Source organism: Rana temporaria, chromosome 2 (genome assembly GCF_905171775.1).
Source record: "Rana temporaria chromosome 2, aRanTem1.1, whole genome shotgun sequence".
NCBI lineage: Eukaryota > Metazoa > Chordata > Amphibia > Anura > Ranidae > Rana > Rana temporaria.
Genome location: NC_053490.1, coordinates 326,848,548 through 326,875,072, shown reverse-complemented (window position 1 = coordinate 326,875,072; position 26,525 = coordinate 326,848,548). Strand labels below are relative to the sequence as shown.

The 26,525-nt window shown below is 44.7% G+C and overlaps 1 protein-coding gene across 2 annotated transcripts in view; it reads right to left on the bottom strand.

Annotated features, from left to right (window-relative positions):
* The window catches only part of LOC120927054 (suppressor of tumorigenicity 7 protein homolog), a 241,553-nt gene that overhangs the window by 154,400 nt on the left and 60,628 nt on the right, over positions 1 to 26,525 (bottom strand). For both annotated transcript variants that reach the window (XM_040337485.1, XM_040337486.1), the window contains exons 5-6: positions 13,767 to 13,882; positions 7,582 to 7,660 (exon numbers count right to left, since the gene is read on the bottom strand). In XM_040337485.1, coding sequence (XP_040193419.1) covers positions 7,582 to 7,660; positions 13,767 to 13,882 — 195 coding nt within the window. The remainder of the gene's footprint in view (positions 1 to 7,581; positions 7,661 to 13,766; positions 13,883 to 26,525) is intronic.

Below are 26,525 nucleotides of genomic sequence, written 5' to 3'. Positions count from 1 at the left end.
ACCTATTCCTATGCCAGCACAAGAAATCCTGTATAATTAAGGAACCTTAAATTATCATGCCTCATTAAGCAAAATCTAGGCCAACAAGCAACTTTAAAGCAATCATGCATTCCTATGCGATTCAGCATTTTTCATGCGATCAAGCATCTTATGCACTTTAAGCCCTGCTGTGCGGCCTTGTACCCCTGTGTAACCAAGGACTTTTGTGTGATCAAACACCCCTGTGTGATCCAGCGTCTTTATGCAATCAAGCATTTAAACGCGACTTTAGGCATTTCTGTGAAAATAAGCCTCTCTATGTGATCAAGTATCCTTGGGTAATCAAGGCCTCAGTTGATCAGGCAACCATGTGTGATCCAGCTTCTTTCTGCATTCAAGCATTTTTATGCGATTTTAGGCATTTCTGTGAAAACAGGCCCCTCTGTGTGACCAAATATCCCTGGGTAATCCAGGACTTGGGTGATCAGGTAACTATGTGTGATCCAGCATCTTTATGCATTCAAGCATCCTTATGCGATTTTAGGCATTTCTGTGGAAACAAGCCTCTCTGTGTGACCAAATATCCCTGGGTAATCCAGGACTTGGATGATCAGGTAACCATGTGTGATCCAGCATCTTTATGCATTCAAGCATCCTTTTGCGATTTTAGGCATTTCTGTGGTAACAAAAAAACAGGTATCTTTATGTGAACAACAATAAAACATGTTCTGTTTCTTGTTTTTACCCCACATGCATTTTGAACATTTCAAACTCATGAATTGAATGCAAACATGTGGACTGGTAAAGAGGAAGTTATCCTCTGCAGATGTGCAATTCCTGCAATTATGAGACGTTAGCCATGTGCACCAGCAACTTTGTATCCCCCAGTTATGCATTTAGTTAGCCTGAAGCCAACACCAGGATGAGGACCCTATGGAGGGCTTTCTATCAACCTAGGAAAAACCTACTAAACTCCAAGGAGGAGAAGGAGGCTCTGGCCGTCTATGCTGAGGGAATATATATGCAGTCTGAATGTCTCAAAAATTACTGCAGGTGCAACCAGAACTTGTGGGGGCTTCCGATAGCTTTCTCGTTAGGCTGCAGCTGTTCCCTGTCCTCTGACAGTGAACACTCATCCTCAGGTCTTTAAATCCCTTTGTTTAAGGATTTAGAGCAGGAAAAGGGGCACACCCTGTTCCCTTCCTTTTTTTTTTTTTATTTGTGAGGATGCTGCAAATATAGCAGTGATGCTCTTATAGACCAACAAATGCAATGTAATGCAAACCAAAAAAACATATGCAGAGTGGCTGCAATGCCTGACAGGGCTGATGGCTCAAACAATGAGCTGTCTCACTCTATAGGGGAGGATAGTATCATGCATGATAAGGGCCATCAGGTTCAGGTGGCGATACTACCCCCAACCCTTTATTCTACGGGGAGACAAAAAAAGTCTTAAGCTAAAAGCAGAGGAACTTAACCCAGGTGCAACAACAGCTGAACTTAGTCTAGCAAAAAACAATGCCTGCTAATCTGCACAGCTAGCTGCTAAGTAGGCGTCTTTAGATGAATCTGTATCCCACAAGGTGTTTACGTGCCCCCAAGCTACTGCATCCCCCTGGCTTTACGTCTGGGCCTTTTTGAAGAGCCCGCCCTGGGTCTGTACCATGAGCCGGCGAGCACGTGCGTGTAGGGAAATGGTGGAGGTGGGGGGGGGGGGGGATCTCCCAAGGCGCACTGTGGACCCGGACTACGAGGGACCCCCTCATACCACTGTGGCAGAGCCTGAAGCGGAGGAAGTGGGTACACAATAGACTAGCTAACACTAAGCTTCCATCTTATGGAAAGCATGGTAAGCGAAACACCAGGCATGTCTTTTTACTGCCCTTAGTGGTGGAAAACAGATAAGACATGCAGCTACTCACGGAAGGCAATCCCTTTACATAGGATTTAGGGGTACCAGCTCCCTCAAGGGGAGACATATAAGCATAGGTGTGCGCAGTCTATTGCATTAAGATGTGCACCCCAAAGCTCAAACACACACTACTGATCACTCGTAATGTTCATTCAGAAAGGGAAGGGGATAGTCAATTACATATTTACCGGCCCCTTCCTCCACTCATCCTAAAACATCCTTGCAGCAACAGCTGGTGGGAGAGGAGGGAAGCTGGTAGCACTGCAGGGGGAAGGAGGGACCCAGGGAAGTAGGGGGAATCTGTGCTGTAAAGGGTGATTAGGGTGTGCCTGGGCACACCTTGTGCGCACGCCTATGTATATAAGGGTACTACAGCCATCCTGTCTCAACAGACATAGTGGTTTCCAAGCACACATGCCAGCTAGGGGAGGTATATGGGTGTCCAGAGCCATCCTGCCTCAGAAGACATAGTGGTTTACATTGCCCATGCATAGAAGCATAATTTAGGCTAGACCCATAATCCCCAAAGGAAGACCTACTGTCGAACCAAGTTCCGTAGGTACCTCCTCTTACCTTTCCACGCCGCATGGTATTGCCAAGCAAGAGGCCCAATCTTCACCCTTCACCGTGGGTATTGTCCTAGAGCTTCAGGGACCGGGGTCCATGGACAGGAACACCACTCCCCTGGACCTATAAAGCACCCTGGCAGCAGAAAACATTTGGTTCCTTGGTAAGGCACAAAGTACTGGAACCCAGGGTCCAGCCCTCCGAAGAGAGGCATTATAGGCAAAACCTCGTTCTTCGTACCGAGGCCCGGGTACCGTCCACTTTGGCTATGAAGCACCTTGGACGGATCCAGATTTATAGAGGCTTTTTACATCCAGCAACATAAGAAGTCCCGTTTGCAGTTTGCGAAAAGCAATGTGGGGGAAGAAGGTGCTCTGTTCAGATGAGACTAAAATTGCATTTTCTGGCCTAAAAGCAACACTATGGGTGTTATTAACGAAAGGCAAATCCACTTTGCACTACAAATGCACTGCAAGTGCACTTGAAAGTGCAGTTGCTGTAGATCTTAGGGGGACATGCAAGGAAAATAAAAAACAGCATTTTAGCTTGCACATAATTGGATGATAGAATCAGAAGAGCTTCCCCTCATTTCAGATCTTTCCCTCAGATCTAGTGACTACACTTCCAAGGCACTTTCAATGCACTTCCAAGTGCATTTGTAGTGCAAAGTGGATTTGCCTTTTGTAAATAACCCCCTTTGTGTGGTTGAAAACTAACACTGCACATCACCCTGAACACACTATCCCCACCGTGAAACATGGTGGTGGCAGCATTATGTTGTGGGGATGCCTTTCTTCAGCAGGGATATGGAAGGTGGTCAGAGTTGATGGGAAGATGGATGGAGCCAAATACAGGGCACTCCACAAATCTGGTCATTATGGAAGTGTGGCAAGAAGAAAGCCATTGTTGAAAGAAAGCAATAAGAAGTCCCAGTTGCAGCGTGTGAGAAGCCACGTGGAGGACACAGCAAACATGTGGAAGAAGGTGCTCTGGTCAGATAAGACCAAATAGTAACTTTTGGCTTAAAAGCAAAATGCTATGTGTGGTGGAAAACTAATACTGCACATCACCCTGAACACACCATCCCCATCGTTAAACATAGTGGTGGCAGCATCATGTTATGGAGATGCATTTCTTCAGCAGGGACAGGGACGCTGGTCAGAGTTGATGGGAAGATGGATAAAGTCAAATACAGGGCAGAAGAAAACCTAGTAGTCTGCAAAAGACTTGAGACTTGGGCAGATGTTCATCTTCCAGCAGGACAACAAGTCTAAACATACAGCCAGAGCTACAATGGAATGGTTTAGATGAAAGCATATTCATGTATTAGAATGGCCCAGTCAAAGTCCAGACCTAAATCCAATTGAGAATCTGTGGCAATACTTGAAAATTGCTGTTCACAGATGCTCTCCATCCAATCTGAGAGAACTTGAGCTATTTTGCAAAGAAGAATGGACAAAAATATCACTTTAGATGTGCAAAGCTGGTAGAGACATTCCAAAAAAGACTTGCAGCTGTAATTGCAGCGAAAGGTGGTTCTACAAAGTATTGTAGGAAGGGTTGAATACAAAAGCACTTTTCAGATATTGGTTAAAAAAAAATTAAAACCATTTATCATTTTCATTCAACTTCACAATTATGTGCCACTTTGTGTTGTTGGTCTATCACATGAAATCCCAATAAAATAAATTTTTGGTTGAAACATAACAAAATGTGGAAAATTTCAAGGGTATGAATACTTTCTCAAGGCACTGTAAAAAGTTAAATTAGAATCATATTAAAATGTATAGATCATGAAATATCATAAGGCCTCATACAGACGACCGGATCTATCCGCTGGGATTGATCCACGGATCAGTTCCAGCGGACAAATCCGGTCGTCTGTATGGCCTAGCGGATATTTTTCGTCCAGCCGATCGATTTCAAGCGGATAGAAATTTCTTAGCATGCTAAGAAATCTATCCGCTTGAATCGTGTCCAGCGGATTGATCCGGTCGTCTGTACAGACTCACCGGATCAATCTATCCGCTCCCATCCCTCGCATGCATCGTAATGATTCGACGCATGCGTGGAAGTAGTTGCCTTCCAGCGTCGCGCACGTCATCGTCGCGGCGACGGCGCGACACGTCACCGCGGATGTATTCCGTGCGGATTTCGATCTGATGGTGTGTACAGCCATCAGATCCAAATCCGCCAGAGGATTTATCCGCTGGAAACGGTCCGGCGGACCGTTTCCAGCGGATATCCTCTGGTGTGTACGAGGCCTTAGAGGCTGACATGATTCTAAAAGACACCTTATCAAAATCCCTCCATCACCCCATAATACCATAATACTATTCCACAATTTAAAGCATGATCTTTCACTGTTACTTGGTGGTGGATTGAGCTGACGGCTTTTGTAGTCATATAGTTGTTGTAATATTAATTATATATATATATATATATATGTATGTGTGTGTGTGTAGGTATGTATGGCACAATATATTGTATTACATTACCATATAGACCAGGAATTCAGTTGAACTGTCCAAGCCAGCAAAATTCTAACATATCAAAAGGTACAGAAGACCCTTTGATGTGTTAATCTTATCTAAGACTACCTAGGTGTGTGAGGTGGCCTGGTAACCTCAAAGGGTAAATTGTTTACATACATAAGGAAGTATTTATTGATGGTAATTAGACTTGAGGGGTATTCATTCAGGGAAACATTTGGTTGACCTGGAAGAACCCCTCCCTCCAGTGTGAGACCAGTATTTGAGACATTCAAGCTGGCATTCAGTCAGTCTTGTCACTGGAAATATTCTCAGTATGAATATGGCACAGGTCTAGAAGTGGTCTAGAAGTGATCAGAATATTCTCTGTGTATTCTCTGTATGAATATGGCACAGGTCTAGGAAAAGATGGGATTCTGAATTACTATGTTGGATTTGTATCGTCTGTGGAATTTGGACTTTATTCTGTATTGGAAGTCAAATAAATGCACTCTCTGGAGAGCCTGGTGTGTTGCTGCGGGACAATATAATTTATAGTCATCATACTAACACCTAAATATCAATTATCTAACCGGACTCCAATATATATGACTTCACTACATTGGTACACTATACATTTATATCACTACAATAGTTAGGTTGACAACAGACATCTAGTTCAACCAGTAGGAAAAAAAAATACATTGAAAACCTTCATATACAGTACACAATCCTATTAGATCAATTGATCCAGAGGGAGGCAAAAAATCCTATGAAGCATGGTCCACTTTGGCTTCAGCAGTGAAAAAATCAGATATTCCCCGGATCAAGAGTCTCTGATGTTATTGCCTATAAAATTTTGATATCCAGTTATATTTTGTGCATTTCGTAATACATCCAGCTCTTTTTTCAAACAATCTACAGAGCAGGCCAAAACTAGTTCTTGAGGGAATCTATTGCACATTTTCACAGATCTTACTGTGAAGAACCCTTTCCGCATTTGGAGGTTAAATCTATTTTCCTTTGCTTCCTTTCTTTTCTCTTGAACTCTGTAATGCCCTGAAAGTGAAAGTCATTCTGCAGTGTTATTTCAAACAGTGTTATCAGGGAGTGTGTTGGAGTTACAAAACACCTCCCCTTATGTTATGAAGATGAGGCAATGTTTTGTAGTCTTAGGGCAACAACACTGTTCTTCATAGATAAAGTAGAGGGAAGTGAGCATTAAAACTACAGTTGTGGCCAAAGTTTTGAGAATGACATAAATATTAGTTTTCACAAAGTTTGCTGCTAAACTGCTTTTAGATCTTTGTTTCAGTTGTTTCTGTGATGTAGTGAAATATAATTACACACACTTCATACGTTTCAAAGGCTTTTATCGACAATACATGACATTTATGCAAAGAGTCAGTATTTGCAGTGTTGGTCCTTCTTTTTCAGGACCTCTGCAATTCGACTGGGCATGCTCTCAATCAACTTCTGGGCCAATTCCTGACTGATAGCAACCCATTCTTTCATAATCACTTCTTGGAGTTTGTCAGAATTAGTGGGTTTTTGTTTGTCCACCCGCCTCTTGAGGATTTACCACAAGCTCTCAATGGGATTAAGATCTGGGGAGTTTCCAGGCCATGGACCCAAAATGTCAACATTTTGATCCCCGAGCCACTTAGTTATCACTTTTGCCTTATGGCACGGTACTCCATCGTGCTGGAAAATGCATTGTTCTTTACCAAACTGTTGTTGGATTGTTGGAAGAAGTTGCTGTTGGAGGGTCTTTTAGTACCATTCTTTATTCATGGCTGTGTTTTTGGGCAAAATTGTGAGTGAGCTCACTCTCTTGGAGGAGAAGCAACCCCACACATGAATGGTCTCAGGGTGCTTTACTGTTGGCATGACACAGGACTGATGGTAGCGCTTACCTTTTCTTCTCCGGACAAGCCTTTTTCCTGATGCCCCAAACAATCGGAAAGAGGCTTCATCGGAGAATATGACTTTGCCCCAGTCCTCAGCAGTCCATTCACCATATTTTCTGCAGAAGATCAATCTGTCCCTGATGTTTTTTTTGGAGAGAAGTGGCTTCTTTGCTACCCTTCTTGACACCAGGCCATCTTCCAAAGGTCTTCGCCTCACTGTGCGTGCAGATGCGCTCACACCTGCCTGCTGCCATTCCTGAGCAAGCTCTGCACTGGTGGCACTCCGATCCCGCAGCTGAATCCTCTTTAGGAGACGGTCCTGGCGCTTGCTGGACTTTCTTGGGCACCCTGAAGCCTTCTTCACAAATGCAGTGGAATTTTTTATGGGATTAAGTTAATTTTCACGGCAAAGAGGAACTTTGCAATTAATTGCAATTCGTCTGATCACTCTTCATAACTTTCTGGAGTATATGCAATTTCCCATCTCAAAAACTGAGGCAGCAGACTTTGTGAAAATTAGTATTTGTGTCATTCTCAAAACTGTTGGCCATGGCTGTACATTGAGGGATGATTGGAACAGCTCTGATTGGTTCCTAGTTGTTAGCGGTCATTGGCCTCCGGGTCTGGTAGCTGCACAAAGTGTAGGTTGTTACTATCATAGTGTAAACTGCTTCCACAGAATGGGCATCCTAAAGAGGAACGTAATGATGCAGACTGGGTGGGGAAGTGGTTAATTACTTACTCATTGGATGCTTCTAAAGCATGATAAGCAGCTTTTACTCTCGACTGAGGACTTCTTTCTCTCCAAGCTTTCTGCATAACTAGAAAATAAAAAATATTCTTAATACTACATGGATAAATAATGCATTCCTTTCGAGCATGATTAATAAAAGGTGTGTACTACATAAATATTTTCCTTTATAGAATTTATAGCCCAATTCAGGCTGTGGTCATTAATACACTATTTGACCATAGATCCTGAGAAAATGGAGAAAGTCTAGTGCTCATGAGTTTTTTTTGACAACATGGTAACCAAGAGACACCTAGTAACATAGCTGCAAAAGGCAGCAGTTTCCAAGAAAATCTTCTCAAGGTTTAGCAGGAACAATCTGAATTTCAATCCATCTTTGGCTGTTCCCCCTCAACAGACTTCTGTCCAACAGAACTTAATTTGCCCAGGGGTTGCAGTCAACTGGTTCCAACACTGGTCAGTGTATCCTTATAGAAGAGGAGCTCCCTCTGTCAGTATACAATAGCACAGCAGCAAGGATTCCTCCATTCTCCTCGTTTTTGTGAATGGAGGAATCCTCCTCTTCTGGGGTCCCCCGCTGGCGATCTTAGCTCCTCCCCATGCGTTTGCCACCATAGCAAGTTGTTGGCTACGGAGGCGCACACGTGGGCTTGCTCGGTCTATAGATGCACGCTTACTCTTTTAATGGCTACTACTGCTGCCTCTGTGTCCTTTAAGGTGAAAGAGAGCGAGACCAGCGCCGGCACAAACGGGCACATTGCTGAATTGAGAGGCCTCAAATAAGTATAAGGGGGGTGGAGCCATACAAATACTGGGACATGTTGTACTTTAATGCAGGGAATGCATCAAGATAAAAAATATTCTGCCTTTACAACTGCTTTGGGTTTATATTCTACCAACATTTCAGTTGTACAGGAAAACTTCTTGTTTTTATGTTACATAGAGTTTTGTTGCATAAGACTGTATTCAGAAGTTTGAATGAACGGCAAATGAGGTTTATACTTCCACCTAGCAGCACTAGGGTCAGTGGTTTGAATCCAACAACGACACTACTTGCCTGGAGTTTGCATGTTCTACCTGTGCATGTGTGGGTTTCCTCCAGGTACTCCGGTTTCCACTTGCCCTTCAAAGACATGCTGGTAGGTTCATTGGCTCCCGTCTTAATTTTCCCTAGTATGTGTATGTATGAATGTGAGTTAGGGACCTTAGACTGTAAGCTCCTTGAGGCAGGGACTGATGTGAATGTACAATATATATATATATATATATATATATATATATATATATATATATATATATATATATATATATACATACATACATACACATACACACACATACATATACACACACACACACACACACACACACACACACATACATATACACACACACACATACATTTCCCCCTGCATCGGTCATACATGTATGAAATCACTTTTTTTGATTTGCAGAATAAATCTTTCTGAATGCCTTGTGTGGAAAATATTTGAGTTTTCCTGCAGAGACAAAATATTAGTCTTGGCTTCACATGGGAGACAATATACTCTTTTGGAGCAACACTGACACATTCCTCCTATGTAACAAGTCACCCTCTAGCTGAAAGCTAGCGTTTCCTGGACTTGACAAATGAACTCATAATTTAACAATACCCAGGTAAATGGAATTATGTGCTCAATGATTGATTATGTAAATAAAATAAATAAACGAACACTAGCCATAGTCAAGGCATTCTCTCACATATATAAGAATCTCAATCATCTGTTTATATACAGCCTCCAGAGCTATAAAAAGCTTTGTGTAATAGAAAATGTATAAAGGTGACAGATGCCGTATGCAGCACGTTTTTTAATAAATTCCTTCATCTTCTGTTTACAGCAGACCGGCAGACTTCTCAATTTACCACTGCATTTGCAAGCACGTGCAAGGCCTTTGGAAAAAAAAAAAAAGTAAGATTGTAGAATATTAAAGGGGTTCTTTAATATACTACAGCAACAAGGTAGCTTAGAAACTATGGCCAGCAAGCATTGAGTGGCTGTACCCTCATCAGTTGTTTCAAGGCTTATTAAAGTGGACCCCAACTCCAAACGTGAATATTTAAAGTATTGACTGCGCTCAAAGCGGGAGTTCCACCCCTAAGTGGAAGCTCAGCTTATCTGCCATAACCCCCCCCCCCCCTCTGATGCCAAATTTGGAGGGGGTGGAGAGGGGAGCGGTAACCTGTTTTTGACAGGTGCCAGTCACCCACTTCCAGGAGACTGTGCTGTGGAAACCTCGGGCCCCCGCATCCTTCCTCCACGGCCGGGCCAGTTAGAAAGCGCAGCACGCTTCATGCATGCGCAGTAGAAAACAGAAAGGCTTCACTGCTGGTTTTTCCTTACCACGAATGGAGGCGGCATCACCCAAGAACCGAACGGAAAATCGTCTGGAGTGCTGACACAGTGGGATCGATGGACAGGTAAGAGCCCTATTAAAAGTCAGGTCTCAAATTTTTGAAGATCCAGACCTTTCGGAGAAAATCCTTGAGGGATACGGGCAATTGCGCAAACTCACCATACCAGAAACATGGCGCGAGACACAGTTCAAATTATCACAGAGCATACTACCTTTCCGTTTTAACAAGCCAGAACCAGCCAAAGAGAGATGCCCTTGGTGTTCCACCTCGCGCCCGACACTGCTCCACCGCCTCTGGGAGTGCAAACCTATTATTGCATACTGGAACTCTGTGCTTTCCTTTATCTACACGATTACCAAAACGCGAGTCCCAAGGCATTACTTGATGTGTTTGTTTGGCTGCGAATCACCCCCTCCCACGCCTGCAGTGCAGAGCTCGCTTCCCGTCTCCCAATGTACACATCTCTGCCTCCTAGTAGCCCGCAGGACAATAATGTCTCATTGGATCAGCTCCACTGCGCCTAAACTACTAGCGGTGAAAAAGGCCCTCTTGTCACTTTTCTATTTGGAAAGGTTGGACACCATTGTCTTAAACTTTCGCTCCACATCACGTTTCTTTACAAGATGGCGCAAATTCATGGAACATTCCTTCGACCAACAGGAACTGCAAACACTCATGCACCCATTCCGTTATACTGACTGGTATCTCCGAAGGAACCTTACTACTCTCTAGGCAACCTTAGAGTGTCTAACCTATCAGACCCTTCTGCGTTCCTGCGCCTGAACCTCGGAACCTTCTCTATTTGCCCCTTGACGCATGTTACTCGTTTATACCTCTCTCTGTACACATCACCCATCGCCAATTCAGGTGCCAGTTTAATCCTGAGGTTATTGCTTGCTTAGTTATTTTGTTTTTTTAATTGCATTTTTACTGTCCCCAATATTGCTTCTGCCCCCTTGAGCGCTGGGCTTCGGGATGCTACGTCCACCTGGTGCTTTATCACTGTGCTACGTGTAATCATTGTGCTATTGGTTTACTATGTTTTTGTTTCTTTTTTATTTCTGTGTTTGCTTTTGTTTTCTCTGTGCTTTTATTTTCTATGATATTTTTCTATGTATACAGCTGTATATATGTCGATTCTATTTCATTATACTGTACAAACTCCAATAAAAAAAAAAAAAAAAAAGTCAGCAGCTACAGCATTTGTAGATGCTGACTTTAATTTTTTTTAGTGGGGGGGGGGGGTTGTAACTCCTCTAAGAATTACCCTGAAATTGTCCTGGTCTTGTATTCCTCCTGAAAAAAAGCAGTGCACTTTCAGTGTCTTGAGCCTAATATGTGCACATCTGAAGTTTGAGTTTATCTATGGCAGCGTTTCTCAACCAGTGCGCTGTCTAGGTTACCCTGGTGCACAGGAACTAGTTTGTCCTGAATCAACTTCATGAGTTGCCATGGTTCAGGCGGGTGGGCTAGCTATCAGCACTATAACAAGCAATGACGCTCTAGGGCCAGGATGGTGCCATGCACTGCTATGGTGATGGTGGCCGGCTTGCTCCGACAATGGCAATACACAACTCTGATCCTAAACAGGCATCATGCAGGACCACCATCGGAATTCAGGAGAAGATAGAAGTCCACCTCCTCCAGACCTCTTTCACCTCCCACCCTCTGGTGCGTTGCTGGAGCCAAAAGTTAGGGCTCTGATGTGAAAGGGGACTGTGTGACTGGGGGGGGGGGGCTCTCTGTGATGGACAAACTGTGTAATTGTAGGGCTCTGGTGTGATGGTAGGACTCTGTGGTGATGGGAAGGCTCGTGTATAGGGAGCCTTTGATCTATAGGGATTACTCCAGTGTGATGGGGGCTCTCATTTACAGTATAGGGGAGCCCTCTGGTGTGAAGAGGGGACCTCTAAAATAAAGAAGAGTGCCACAACTGTAGAACAGTTGAGATGTATGGCACTGCTCCTCTTGACTGCTAGTCTCATAAGAGTTGTAGTGATTTGGTTATTCCACTACTGTACTGCTTACTATTCTGACTGTCAGAGAAAACGCTATATCCATGAAATTGCTGTGCAATGGTCTCCCTGTTTTACACTTTATACATTCTGTACTTTATGTACCTCTTCTCCTGCTCTATGAATATGCCTCCACTAGCTATAAATCACCAGGAAGAAGCAAAGGCCAGCTCCTCTGCTAAAATGGACCCCTCCACAGAGGGCCACAGGGCAATACATGTTACAAATATAGAAAAAATGCAGGTAGCCTATAGGCTGGGGGTCAGCAACCAGTAGATCGCGGGCAGGTGACAGTCTGAGCTTGCTAACACACCATTCCAGAACATCAAACAAAATGCAATGCAGAGGGACTACTGTAAAGTTGGAGGTGTAGTAGGGAGCAAGAGCCACATAAGCCGATTGCCTCCTCTGTAGTGCTGGATCCTGTCCCATATGAAGTGATACCAACTGCACTCCACCTCTTATATAGCAGCAGGAAAGAAGAGACCTTCAGATCAGTGTGAAGCAATACACTGGGAATAACATAGGGCTTCTTTCACACTGAAGCGCTGCAGTTTACCCATACTGTAACAATATGCTGAACAACACATATGCTGTATGTTCTGTGCTTTCGTGCATTGTATAGGCATTTAATTGTAGTTCACACAACTCATAGACTTAAATGGGTTAGGCTTTTGCTTTATCTCTTAAAACAGGGGTGCCCAACAGTGGCCCGTGGAGCCCTCTGATGTGGCCTCCTGCTCTAGGATGGCAGATCTGTAAGCCCAGATCGCAGGTTGCTAACCTGCCATCCCAAGCAGAGCATCAGCGTTTTGAATGGAGCTGGCAGTAAAAGAAAGCAAGTGGCTGCGAGCAGAGCTGCTTTCTGTATAGCACTGGCTCCTGTCACAGGCAGAGTCATGCAAATGCACTCAGCCTGGGACAGCAACAGCTGGCAAAACCTGAATGAAAGACTGTTATGGTCAGTTTAATACTAAAATCACAGTGTATATATGAGAATATCTGTTCTGCAGTGGTTACTGGGCTGCTTTCAAAACTGACCTTCAGATGTCACCACACCTGCAGGATACAATAGAAGTATATGGCAAGTGCAGCCAACCCGCAGGGAAGCACAGGTGTGGGAAAAAACACAGTGCATCAGTGTGAAAGCAGCCTTAGTCCCTTTTCACGCGATCGGTCCAATTGGGTTCGCCTGTATGTTTTTTAGGCGGAGACAATTGGACCTTCCATTCACCTCTATGGAGCGGCAGATGTAAACAAACTTCTGTCCATTTACACCCACCTACTTCCAATCAGAGGGCCCATAGGGTATAGGGGGCTGTGTCCGCTCTACATATGCCAAATGGACACAAACCGGTCATCCGTCCGCTCCACTCATTGTGGCCCATGACCGGTTTCCAGGTTGCTTAAGTGGCCCCACCTCTTCAAAAGTATGGGTGTTTCGTCACATATGGCTACCCATCACATTTGGCTACCCGCTGGAGTGAGCATGCGAAACGCCGCTATATGCGTTCCAACACTTTTACAAATGTGATGGGATTTGTGAACATTTTAGTAATTGCTTTTTCAATGAGAATTTAGCATTTGTAAAAGTGTTGAAACGCATATGGCGGTCTCTCACATGCGCACTCAGCGGGTAGCCAAATGTGATGAGTTGCCATATGTGATGAAACATGGGCACCCCTGTCTTAAAACAACTTCTGGCATTTTGAAAATTCTTGTGAATTGCTTGACTATGTAAGTAAAGTCTAGAAATACAACATTACCAGTATCGGATGGCCGTAACGTGTCTGTATCACAAGTAAAAAATGTCTGATGATCCTGTGCTGACAAATTCATGTCATAATACGTTAATGGTTCCTTTCCAGTTACCCATGTGTACCTGTACAACAAGAGAGGAAATATAAAATGGCACAGTAACAAACAAATAAAAAGTGCATTTTTTGCAAAGTTCTAGGCAAAGAAACAGGCACAAAATGGATATCTGTAGTCATTAATATGTCATCATGTATTTTTTTTAAATGTGGCCTGCAACATCTTGCTCTAGGATGGCTGGTCGGCAAGCCGAGATCGTGGGTTGCTAACCCGCCATCCAGAGCATCAGTGTTGTGAATGAAGCTGGCGGTAGAGGAAGCAAGAGGCTGCGGAACAGAGCCGCATAAGCCAACTCCTCCTGTCACAGGCGGAGTGATACCAAGTGCACTCTGCCTGGGACAGCAACAGTCGGCAATACCTGAATGGAAGACCGTTTTTCAAGGAAAGTTTAATACTAAAATCACAGTGTATATATGGGCATATCTGTTCTGCAGTGATTACTGGGCTGCTTTTAAACTGATCCGCAGGTGCAGCACAGTACACCTGCGGGTTACCTGCACTGAGTCATAAACTTCTGTTATTTCCTGCAGGTTTGGTGTGCTTTCTAAAAGCGCACCAAAACTCCCTTCTGCACTTTCAGAAAATGCACCACACCTGCAGGAATAATAGAAGTCTATGGCAAAGTGCAGCCAACCTGTCAACCACAGCTAGTGAGCTCTGTGTGTCTTATGGGCGAATAGAGCCGGGATCCGGAGCGAGCATGCACCAGTGGCCCCAGAGCTGCGACTTGCTATTTGGGGGCACTGGCTGGCCAGGAGTAATGTCTGCCTGTGAATGTACAAGCAAAGCAGGGGCTCGGGAGGCCTCATAGCAAGCTGCTTGCAGTGGGGACATTGGGCAGGAGGGAGGGGCCAGGAGCGCTAGTAAGGGACCCGAAAAGAGGAGCAAACGGGCTGCTCTATGGAAAAATGTCACTTTAAGTTTGTTCATACATTGTAAATATAAATATAATGGAGGCAAACCAAACTATCATTTGGATAAGGTACTTCACATGCAAGCCATGTTAATAAAGATTGTACAAATGCAATAAGATACTATCTGCTTTTTCAGTTCTCCATACAGGATTTAAAGTATTAATAGTAGTGATAAAACACACCCCATCAGAACATCCTCCTCCACCCACCTCACATTTTTTTAAGACGTCTTATCATCAACGTGTGTAAAAGTTCCTCCTGAGCTATCTCTCCATGGGCAAATTTATCATTTCTTATTACATGTCCACCATTGAGTTGCTGGTGATATCCAGACAGCAAGAGCTGGAGTAAATTAATAGTTTAGCTCACTCTGTACAATGCTATGACTTACACAATCACATCTGTCAGCATGAATGTTAGGATTCTACATACTCTTATTTATTAATATGCAACAAAGACAAGAAATCCATGCTAACATGCAATACCCTTTCCTTAACAGATCAGCACTTAGTTAAATCCTGCCAAACTGGATTTAGATTTTAGACAAGAACAGGGAAATTTTTCATTGTGAAGCGGTCTCACAACTCATTTTATACAAAAAACATGTATGGAGTACTGACTCATATGTTATCGATAGATAATGTAGAGGGTGGATTGATATGATTGAATACAGTTGTATTAGATTGTAAGCTCTGTTGAGCATGGACCTTTAACTAAGATTTAGACAAGTTAGGAGAGAATTCCCCTCATTCCCTCTACTGTAGACACCCAGAGCATATGCACTTTGGAGAAGTGAAAGAGAAATTACACCAACAGAAATGCCATGGGTGTGAGAGACAGCAAGTGAGAGTGAATTTCGCTAGGTATTATCACATTGGGGCAGGGGGCGTTAGCGGTAAAGAGTTGCTAATTATAGCGGCGCTTTAGCGCTGTAATAGCAGCTCTTTTTTTGCCGCAGCGGGAGCACTTTTAACCTCTGCTAGTGGCTGAAAAAAGGGTTAAATCACGCCCGCAAGGCGCTGCTGCCAAAGCGATTTGCAGGCGCTTCAGCAGCGGTTGATGTCAATGGAAGGAAGATGCTGCTTGCAGGACTTTTTCTAATGTCCTGCAAGCACACCGCTCCAGTGTGAAAGCACTCGGGTTCTCACACTGGGGCTGCAGGGAAGGCATTGTTCACCCAGTGTGAAAGGGGTCTAAAGGGGGCACAGAAAGCACTGAAAACTTGACAGAGAATATAAATGGTATGTAAACCCAAATAGATGATCTGATTTGGTCTGTTGAATATACAATTGAAACCTTTTTGCTATATCTGTTTGATGAGTGCTTTGCCGGTGCTTCACTCTTATCAATTACACTCTTCCCAGCTATGCCAAAATTATAAAAGCTCCTCCCCTTGTATGGAGGAAAAAATAGGATTTTTATAACAGCTTACCTGTAAAATCCTTTTCTTGGAGTACATCACGGGACACAGAGCCTTAATCATTACTATGTGGTTATAGAGTCTACCTTCAGGTGATGGACACTGTGTAATCAATTAAACAGGAAGTTCCCTCCCTATATAACCCCTCCCCTACTGGGAGTACCTCAGTTTTTGTAGCAAAGCAATAAGTGTCCCAATATCCCCAAACAAGAGGGGTGGGAGCTCTGTGTCCCGTGATGTACTCCAAGAAAAGGATTTTACAGGTAAGCTGTTATAAAAAATCCTATTTTCTTTATCGTACATCACGGGACACAGAGCCTTAATATTACTATGTGGGATGTCCCAAAGCAATGCTTACTGAGGGGAGGGAGACACCAACAACGCAGACCGCCATCAGACGTGAGGACCTATAATGCTGCCTGCAGCATACTGCGCCAAAAAGCTGCATCCTCTTGCCATCTTATGTTCACCTGATAGGAGTTAGTGAACGTAAGCACAGATGACCAAGTTGCGGCCTTGAAAATCTGCGTCATAAAGGCTTGGAAATGCATTGCGCATAAAGCGCTTACCATCCTGGTAGGGAGCACCCCCACAAAAAAACAGGGGAATCCTACTCTAACCACAAGCCTGAATAATAACCTGATGAATCAACCTTAAAAACAGTTGATTTTAGACGCTGCCTGCCCTTTCCTGGGGCCTCCTGGTAGCGCAACAACATCAGTTTTCCGTATCCGAGCAGCCGCTTCAGATAGGCCTAGACCCTTCTTACTCCAACGAGAGAGAGAGTGTACCATTTTAATAGCTGACCTGAACACTGCCTGCCCATCTAGGGTCTTCTGGCAGCCCAATAAAAACGTCAGCTTTCTATATCTGAAACCTTCAGATCGGTATTTAACTGCTCTCATCTTAATTGAGAGAAAAGCAATAACCTTTCCTTCCGTAAAACAAGGTTTTGAAAAAAGGGAAGGTAAGAATATCTAGATTCAAATGAATACTAGATCCTTCTAGTAAATAAGGTTGGGTGAGGATGAAAATCACTCTACTTGTAAGAATAATGAGTATGGCTCTATACCAAGAAAGTGCCAATACTGAAACTCTTGGAGGCTACCACAACCAAGACACACAATTCCCTTGTTAAAGGATGAAGGGAAATATGGTGCATCGGCCCAAGGAGCTGACCCTGTAAGCCGACAAAACTAGAGCCAATCCTCCGAGCACAAGGGCGACCTAACTGTGGACTTATACAAGGGGTGACGTGCATAACAGCCCGGACCAAAGAGTGTGAAGTAATCGACCTTTGGAAGCAAGGCCGAGATCGGATCCTTGATATAACTTAAGGCTAGCTCCGTCTCCTTTCCAAATGTAGGAAGGCAGGAATTTTACCTTTGACAAACTTCCACGGTGCCACCATCTGGTTTCACACCAGGAACATGGGCCTTCCAGACCGTAGGCTATCTGGTCCTGGAGGCCAGCTCTCTTGTATGAATCAAGGGAATTGCCGCTGATTCTGAAAGCCCCGATCCTCGAGAATGTGGTCTATAATAGCCAGACCATTAATTCACCTGTTGCAAGGCAGAATGTAATACCCCTGCAAAGTAGGCCTGGACAAGATGTAAGGGACTGTGGGTCCTCTACTACCACCCTTACTGTTCCTGCACCGAGAGGTCGTCAGGGTTATGCCGGAGTAATCAGGCCAGCTTCCGTTCTCCTCTAAATGTTGCATAGAAGCCACAAAAGTCGCGGCACTGGGGGGAGAGACACAACCAGTGACAACTGGCCCCCCCCCCTCGGATTAAAAACACATCTGCCCCGCATGCGGGGTGGATCCTTTATCTTGACCCCAAGCTGTTCAATCTCTTGTTGAGCCTGGACGCCAATACATCTTATGTACAGGGTACTATTTCTGTGACATTTGGTCAGGAAAACAGTCGGGTGTAGAGGTCATTCTCCCGGAGACACTTGTTGACGGCTCCAGCGAATCGCCTGCCAATTCTGCATTTCATGAAATGACGAATGTCAATAGGCAAGGCACAAGCTCCTCCTTGGTAAATTAAGTAAATCACTAGTATGGCATAGTCTGATTGTACTCTGACAGAACCAACCTGCCACCTGAACGTTCAGGCCCCTAAGCCAGATGCTCCATCGGTAGATCTAGCTGACAGATAAGGCTCCCTTGGAGCTTGACTACTTCCCCTGGGCCATGGTCTCTTCCTGACCTGGCAAACCCTTTTAGTTAAGAATCACCAAGAGGAATCCAGCATATCTCTGGGACCGGGTTCTTTGGATAATGCTAGGTCAAGATCCACTCTTTCTAGGCCGACAAAATACTGTTTATAACAGCCCTGAATAAAAGTAGTAAGGGAACTGTCTTGAATGAAGCCAGCATCTTCCCTAGTGCCTTAATCAAAAGGCCAAAAGTAAGGAACTGTTCCTTGCCGTGACCACATAGACCAGTTTTCTTATAGCGATGGTCTTGTCTGAGGCCAAAAAAAACTCTCCTTTTTGGACTGTGCCAAACATACCCAGCTTCTTGTCAAATGAAAGAATGTATCTTTAGGAGTTCCAGATACTTGACCATGCTGGACACCCTTAGGTCCAGCCATGCTACTGACTGACCCATCAGCAGGAGTTTGCTTCGGTATGCCATTACTGCTATACCCTGGCCTACAGACCTGCTAGAGGCGGGCCCTAGCATCCTGACAACCCAGGCACGGAGGCTAACCCAAAAGGGCAAGACCACCAACTGGAGATAGTGCTGTTCCCCTGCGAAACGCAGACAACCTCTGCAGACCCAAGTAAATAAACACATATGCAACTGGCTCCCCATGTGTGTATGTGGCAAGTGTTAAAGCCATATGCCTCAATGGAAGTGTGTGTACATGCAGCGTGTGTTCCTGAAGCATGAATTCATATAAATATGTTTTAGAAAAAACATGCATATAGCATGTGTGCTCTGGAACAAGCATCTTGCAAGCAAGCATGCGATATAAACGTGTTATGCAACAATGTGCAACATGAACCCATGCAGACACGTATTTCTATGCAAACACAAGGAATCCTGTATTGCTTAATTAGGCCGCCATGTGCAACTTTAAAGTAATCATGCATCCTTATGCGATTCAGCATCTTCCATGCGATCAAACATCTTATGCATTTTAAGCACTACTGTGCGGACAAGAACCCTTGTGTGACCAAGGACTCTTGTGTGACCAAGCACCCCTGTGCGATCCAGCATCCTTATGCACTCAAGCATCTTAATGCGACTTTAGGCATTTCTGTGAAACAAGCCTCTCTATGTGATCAAGTATCCTTGGGTAATCCAGGACGCTGTTGATCCGACAACCATGTGTGATCCAGCTTATTTTTGCATTCAAGCATCTTTAAGCGATCTTTAGGCATTCTTGTAGAAACAAGCCTCTCTGTGCGACCAAATATCCTCGAGTAATCAAGGACTTGGGTGATCGGGTAATCATGTGTGATTCAGCATTTTTATGCCTTCAAGCCTCTTTATGCGATTTTAGGCATTTCTGTGGAAACAAGCCTCTTTGTGTGACCAAATATCCTTGGGGAATCAAGGACTTGGGTGATCAGGTAATCATGTGTGATTCCAGCATTTTTATGCATACAAGCATCTTTATGCGAACTTAGGCACTTCTGTGGAAACAAGCCTCTCTGTGTGACCAAATATCCTTGGGTAATCCAGGACGCAGATGATCAGGTAACCATGTGTGATGCAGCATCTTTTTTGCATCCAAGCAACTTTATGCGATTTTAGGCATTTCTGTGGAAACAAACCACTTCTGTGTGACCAAACATCCTTGGGTATTCAAGGATTTGGGTGATCAGGTAACCATGTGTGTGTGATGCAGCATTTTTATACATACAAAACGTCTTTATGCGATTTTAGGCCTTTCTGTGGAACAAGTCTCTCTGTGGACCAAATATCCTTGGGTAATCCAGGACTTGAGTGATCAGGTAACTAGCATCTTTATGCACTCAAGCATTACTATGCAACTCTAACAAAACATGCAACACCATACAGACAGAAACATGTATCCTTATGCGATCACAATAAAACATGCTTTGTTACTTGTTTTTATCCCACATGCATTCCAAACTCATGTATCTTATGCAACATGCGGACTGGTAAAAAGGAAGTTATCCTCTGTAGATGTGCGTTTCCTCAATTAAGAGACGTTAGCAATGTGTACCAGCAACTGTGCATCCCTCAGATGTGCATTTGGTTAGCCTGAAGCCGACACCAGGCTGAGGACCATATGGAGGTCTTACTAGCCACCTATAGGAAAACCTCTCTTTACACTCTAAGGAGAAGATAGAGGCTTTGGCCGAGTAGGCAGAGGGAAATTATATGCAGCATGAATCTCTGAAAAGACTGCAGGTGCAATCAGAACCTGTAGGGCTATTGATAGCTTCTCCTCGTTAGGCTGCAGCTCCTGTCTCTGTCCTCTGACAGTGAACCTTCATCCCCAGCTCTTCTAATCCCTTTGTTTAAGGATTAAAGCAGGAAAAGGGACACACCCTGCTTTTTTTTTTTTTGCTTCTTGTGAGGATGCTGCGAACATAGCAGTTAACCTCTTGTAGAACAACAAATGTTATGCAAAAAACAAAACACATGCAGAGTGGCTGCAATGTTGGGGGAGGCTGCATTAATTGCCTGACAGGTCTGATGGCTCAACCTGTGAGCTGTCTCTACAGGGGAGAATAAGGGGCCACAGGTTCAGGTGGCGATTCCTTTTTATATTCCTACCCCTGACCTTATTCAATGGGGAGACCAAAGTCCTAAGCTAAAAGCAGAGGAGCTTAACCCAGGTGCATCAACAGCTGAACATAGTCTGGCAGCAACAATGCCTGCTAATCTGCACAGCTAGATGCGGAGTAGGCGTCTTAGATGAATCTGTATCCAACTCACACAAGGTGCTTGCGTTTGTGTCCCCCTAGCTTTACAGAGCTCTGACGTCTGGGCCTTTTTGAAGAGCCCTCTCTGCGACTGCACTGAGCCGGTGAGCACGTGCGACATGGTAGAGCCTGAAGCTGAGGAAGTGGACGCACAATAGACCAGCTAACACTTAAGCTTCCGTCTTTGGAAAGCATGGTAAGCGAAAACATCAGGCATGTCTTTTACTGCCCATAGTAGTGGAAAAACAGATAAGACTTGCAGCTACTCATGGAAGACAATGCTTTGCATAGGTTTAAGGGCATTTTTTTTTTTTTTTTTTATGTACCAGCCCCTTCAAGGGGAGATATATGGGTACTACAGCCATCCTGTCTGAACAGACATAGTGGCCCAGGCTACATGCCGGATAGGGAGGTATATGGGTGCCTGAGCCATCCCGTCTCAAAAGACATTTGTGGTTTACATTGCCCATGCATAAAAACATAATATAGGCGAGACCCATAGTCCCCTACAGAAGACCTACTGTCGAACCAAGTCCCGTAGGTCCCTCTCTTACCTTTCCACGCTGCAGGGTATTGCCAAGCAAGAGGCCCAATCTTCCCCCTTCACAGTGGGTATAGTCCTTGACCTTCAGGGACCGGGGTCCATGGCAGGAACACCACACCCCTGGACCTATATAGCACCCTGGCAGCAGAAAAAACATTTGGTCCTTAGAAGGCACAAAGTTCTGGAACCCAGGATCCAGCCCTCCGCAGAGAGGCATTATAGGCTAAACCTCGTTCTTCGTACCGAGGCCCGGGTACCGTCCACTTTGGCTATGAAGCACCTTGGACGGATCCGGATTTATGGAGGCTTTTTACATCCAGCATGGATCCCTCCAGTGGAGCTCCTAAGAGCACATGTTAACTCGTGACCAACACCTTAGACACTGATGAAAAACTGAGGTACTCCCAGTAGGGGAGGGGTTATATAGGGAGGGAACTTCCTGTTTAATTGATTACACCAGTGTCCATCACCTGAAGGTAGACTCTATAACCCACATAGTAATGATTAAGGCTCTGTGTCCCGTGATGTACGATAAAGAAAATGGATTTCTGTACCATAAAATTATTTTCTCTGATTTCACTGAGGAACACAGGATTCAGAAACAAATTGGATATACTGCTGCCCACAGAAGATTTGGACACTGGCAAACAAGGAAAAAAAGTGAACAGCCTGATGGGCGAGGACAGTGTTCCTCAATGAGCCCCAAGAAAAAAGGGGCACTCTGATGGGCACAACAAAATTGTGCACAGAGTACCCTTAACATTAAATATGCCGGGCAGAGTTCCCCTTAACATAAAATAATGTATCCATCAGAGTTAAAGGAACACTAAAGGTTTGTTTTTTATTAGATCAATTCATTGCTGTAAGCTAGAGCATTTAAATATCACTTACCTCGTTTTTCCTTTTGACCTCCAAAATACAGTAATCCAGGTTTAAAAATGCCATTTCCTGTCACTCCTCTTCTTGCTTTCCACCAGCATCTGAGACGTTTTGCATGGTGGAAAGCAGAATGTGCTCACCCCCTCCCTATGACTACAGCCCTGCGTGAAGATGCTCTCTTATCCCTCACAGGCATGTCACTGTAGTTCCCATTAGGCCGTGATGTAGCAAAAATGAATGCGCACCGCAAACCAGGAAGTCAGTGAGAATAATGATTGAAAGTGTCAGGGACCCACAGCAAAGCAAAGGAACCACTGAAGTGCTTGAGAAACAGGAATATGCAAGTATGTGTTCTTGATGTCTACAGAGGTTAGAAAGTCTTCCTGGTGGAGGCTATAAGACACCTGGTGAATTGCATGCAGAATTTTGGGCCTGAATGAAGACATTTAGGCCTAAGCGATTTAAGATGGTGCCCTTTTGGTTTTGAAGCTTTAAAAAGGTTGGAACAATCCTTTCTGCCACATGAGAAGTAGCAATAATGCCTGGCTCCAGAAGACCCACAAGTGCTGCATTAAGGCCTGCTAATCTGTGCTGTGGCATAGAAAGACATTAACCATGGAAAGAGCTGGGAGCAGAACTCTAGCTTGTAGCCTTTGGAAACAATCTCCTATACACCCAGTCATTTGAGATGCCATCTACCCAGGTGTTTACAAAGGCAAACAGATGTGGAGGCTAGTGGTACACTGAAATTTCGGCCGAAAATGGTGTTTTTGGCATGTGGCCGAACGAAAAAAAAGTATTTATAATGGAGATGAAAAGGGGGCAGGGCCATCCCGCCGGGTGCAGCAGATGTATCATACCGGCATGCCCCTCAGAGTCTCCCCTCCCTCCTGTTCTTCTCACTCCTGTCACGATACACAGCCTCCTCAGTGCCTGGAAGCACGATCTCACGCTGTGTGTCAGAGATCTGAATCGCCGTGTAGCCGATGTAACAATGTCCAATGCTAGGGATCATTGTGCTGTGTGTCATAGGAGGCGGGGACAATGTTACAGCGGCCGCACGGCGATTCAGATCCAGCTCTGACACACAGCAAGACATCGCATTACCAGGCACTGGCAGGCAGTACCTCATGGGCACTGGCAGGCTGCATGTCATGGGCACTGGCATGCTGCTGCATCTGATAGGTATGGGCAGGCTGCTGCATCTGATGGGCATGGGCACTGGTAAAGCTGCATGAAGGGCACAGGCAGGCTGCTGCATCTGACTGGTAGGCTGCATCTGACAGGCACTGATAAAGCTGCATTTGATGGACACTGGTGAGGCTACATTGATCTCTTCTATCATGTCTGCAGTCTCTAAACGTCTCCCGTCTGCTAGAGGTGCACCGAATGGAAATTTTGCTAATACTATTAGCAATGTGTTTAAGTTTAAGTAGGAGATTGCAGACATGATACAAGAGATGGTTAGAGACTGTGGACATGATACAGGAGATGGTTAGAGACTGAGGGCATGATACAAGAGATATTTAGAGATGGAGGGCTTGATACAAGAGATGGTCAGAGACTGCAGACTGCATTTTTCTTGACCTTTTTTGCACTAAAGGTGCCAATAATGGCCAACAATAAATTCATATTCATTTAAATTGACGATATTAATTAAAAAGTTGAATATAATACAAATTGTATATAAAAATATAAATATTATTTAAAAAAAAAAAGAGATTTTTAATACAGCTTACCTGTAAAATCTTTTTCTTGGAGTACATCACGGGACACAGAGCGGCATTCATTACTATATGGGTTATATGGAGTACCTTCAGGTGATGGACACTGGCAATCTCAAACAGGAAATGCCCCTCCCTATATAACCCCCTCCCATAGGAGGAGTACCTCAGTTTTGTAGCAAGCAGTATGCCTCCCAAAAAGGTCCTCAAAAGAGGGGTGGGAGCTCTGTGTCCCGTGATGTACTCCAAGAAAAAGATTTTACAGGTAAGCTGTATTAAAAATCTCTTTTTCTTTATCGTTACATCACGGGACACAGAGCGGCATTCATTACTATATGGGATGTCCCAAAGCAATGCTTACAATGAGGGGAGGGAGAACATCTCCAAGACAAAAGGATTTAATTTAGAGAAATACTCAAATCATAATAAATCCAACTTAGTTGAGAAAAATAATCTTAAATTTTAAATTTAACTCAAAAAAGAGGAGCCCCCGGAATCCGAGGGTCTCAAACTGCAGCCTGCAGCACTGCCTGCCCAAAGGCTGTATCAGTATTCCTTCTTACGTCCAACTGGTAGAATTTTGTAAACGTGTGGACAGAAGACCAGGTTGCCGCCTTGCAAACTTGAGCCATAGAGATCTGGTGGTGTGCTGCCCAGGAGGCGCCCATGGCCCTAGTAGAATGAGCCCTTAATGATACTGGAGGAGGCAACCCCTTCAAGCCGTAGGCCTGAGTGATTAATTGCTTAATCCACCTAGAAATGGTGGACTTTGCAGCTGCCTGCCCCTTCTTGGGCCCATCCGGTAAAATGAACAGCACATCTGTTTTCCGGATCTTCTTTGTAGCTTTAAGATAGGCCTTCATGGCCCTGACAATATCCAAGGTATGCAGCAACCCTTCCTTTCTGGAAGTAGGTTTAGGGAAGAAGGATGGTAATACCAAATCCTGGTTCAAATGAAACGGGATATAACCTTCGGTAGGAAGGAAGGATGAAGGCGGAGAACGACCCTGTCCTTATGAAAAATAAGATATGGTTCCTTACAGGATAAGGCCGCCAGTTCCGATACTCTTCTTGCGGAAACTATGGCGACCAAAAATACTAACTTCATTGTCAGTAAAACCAAAGGAATTTCAGCCAACGGCTCAAACGGTTGTTTCTGTAAACTTGACAGAACAAGATTTAAATCCCACGGACAAAGCGGGGATTTAACTGGAGGTTTAATACGCAAGACCCCTTGAAGGAAGGTCTTAACCAGCGAGTGGGTGGCCAGCGGCCGCTGAAACCACACTGACAGAGCCGAAATCTGTCCTTTGATTGTGCTTAATGCCAATCCTTTATCCACTCCTAGCTGGAGAAAAACTTAATACTCTATCGATGGTAAATTTGCGAGAAAGCCATCGCTTGGACTCACACCAGCCTACATAGCCTTCCAGACCCTGTAATAAATCACCCTAGAGACCGGTTTCCTGGCTCTGATTAGGGTAGAGATTACTTTCTGAGACAGACCTCTACCCCTGAGAATCAGGGATTCAGCTTCCAGGCCGTCAAATTTAGATGCCGTAAGGCAGGGTGGAGGATTGGACCTTGCGATAGCAGGTCTGGCCGTAGAGGAAGAGTCCAAGGGTCTCCCACTACCATCCTTAAGATTAGTGAGTACCATGCCCTTCTGGGCCATGCTGGAGCTACCAGGATGACTGGTATGTGCTCCACCCGGATCCTGCGCAGCAGGCGGGGTAGTAACTGGAGCGGGGGAAACGCATAAAGAAGTTTGAACTGATGCCAAGGGCAAACCAACGCATCGGTTCCGCAGGCCATCGGATCCCTTGAGCGGGACATGAACCTGTCTAGCTTCTTGTTGAGTCTCGATGCCATGATATCCACGTCCGGCACTCCCCATCTTTGGCAGAGTGCTTGAAAGATTTGTGGATGCAGAGACCATTCCCCCGGCAATAGAGTCTGGCGGCTTAAGAAGTCCGCCTGAAAGTTGTCCACTCCTGGAATGAATATTGCCGATATGCAGGGCACATGAGCCTCTGCCCATAGGAGAATCAAGCTCACCTCTCTCTGAGCGGCTTGACTCCTGGTTCCCCCTTGGTGATTTATGTATGCCACGGCCGTGGCATTGTCTGATTGAATTCTCACCGGGAACCCCTGCAATTTTGACGTCCAAGCCCTGAGGGCTAGTCGAGCAGCTCTGAGCTCCAAGATGTTGATGGGCAACTGCTTCTCTGGCGTTGCCCAAGTACCTTGGC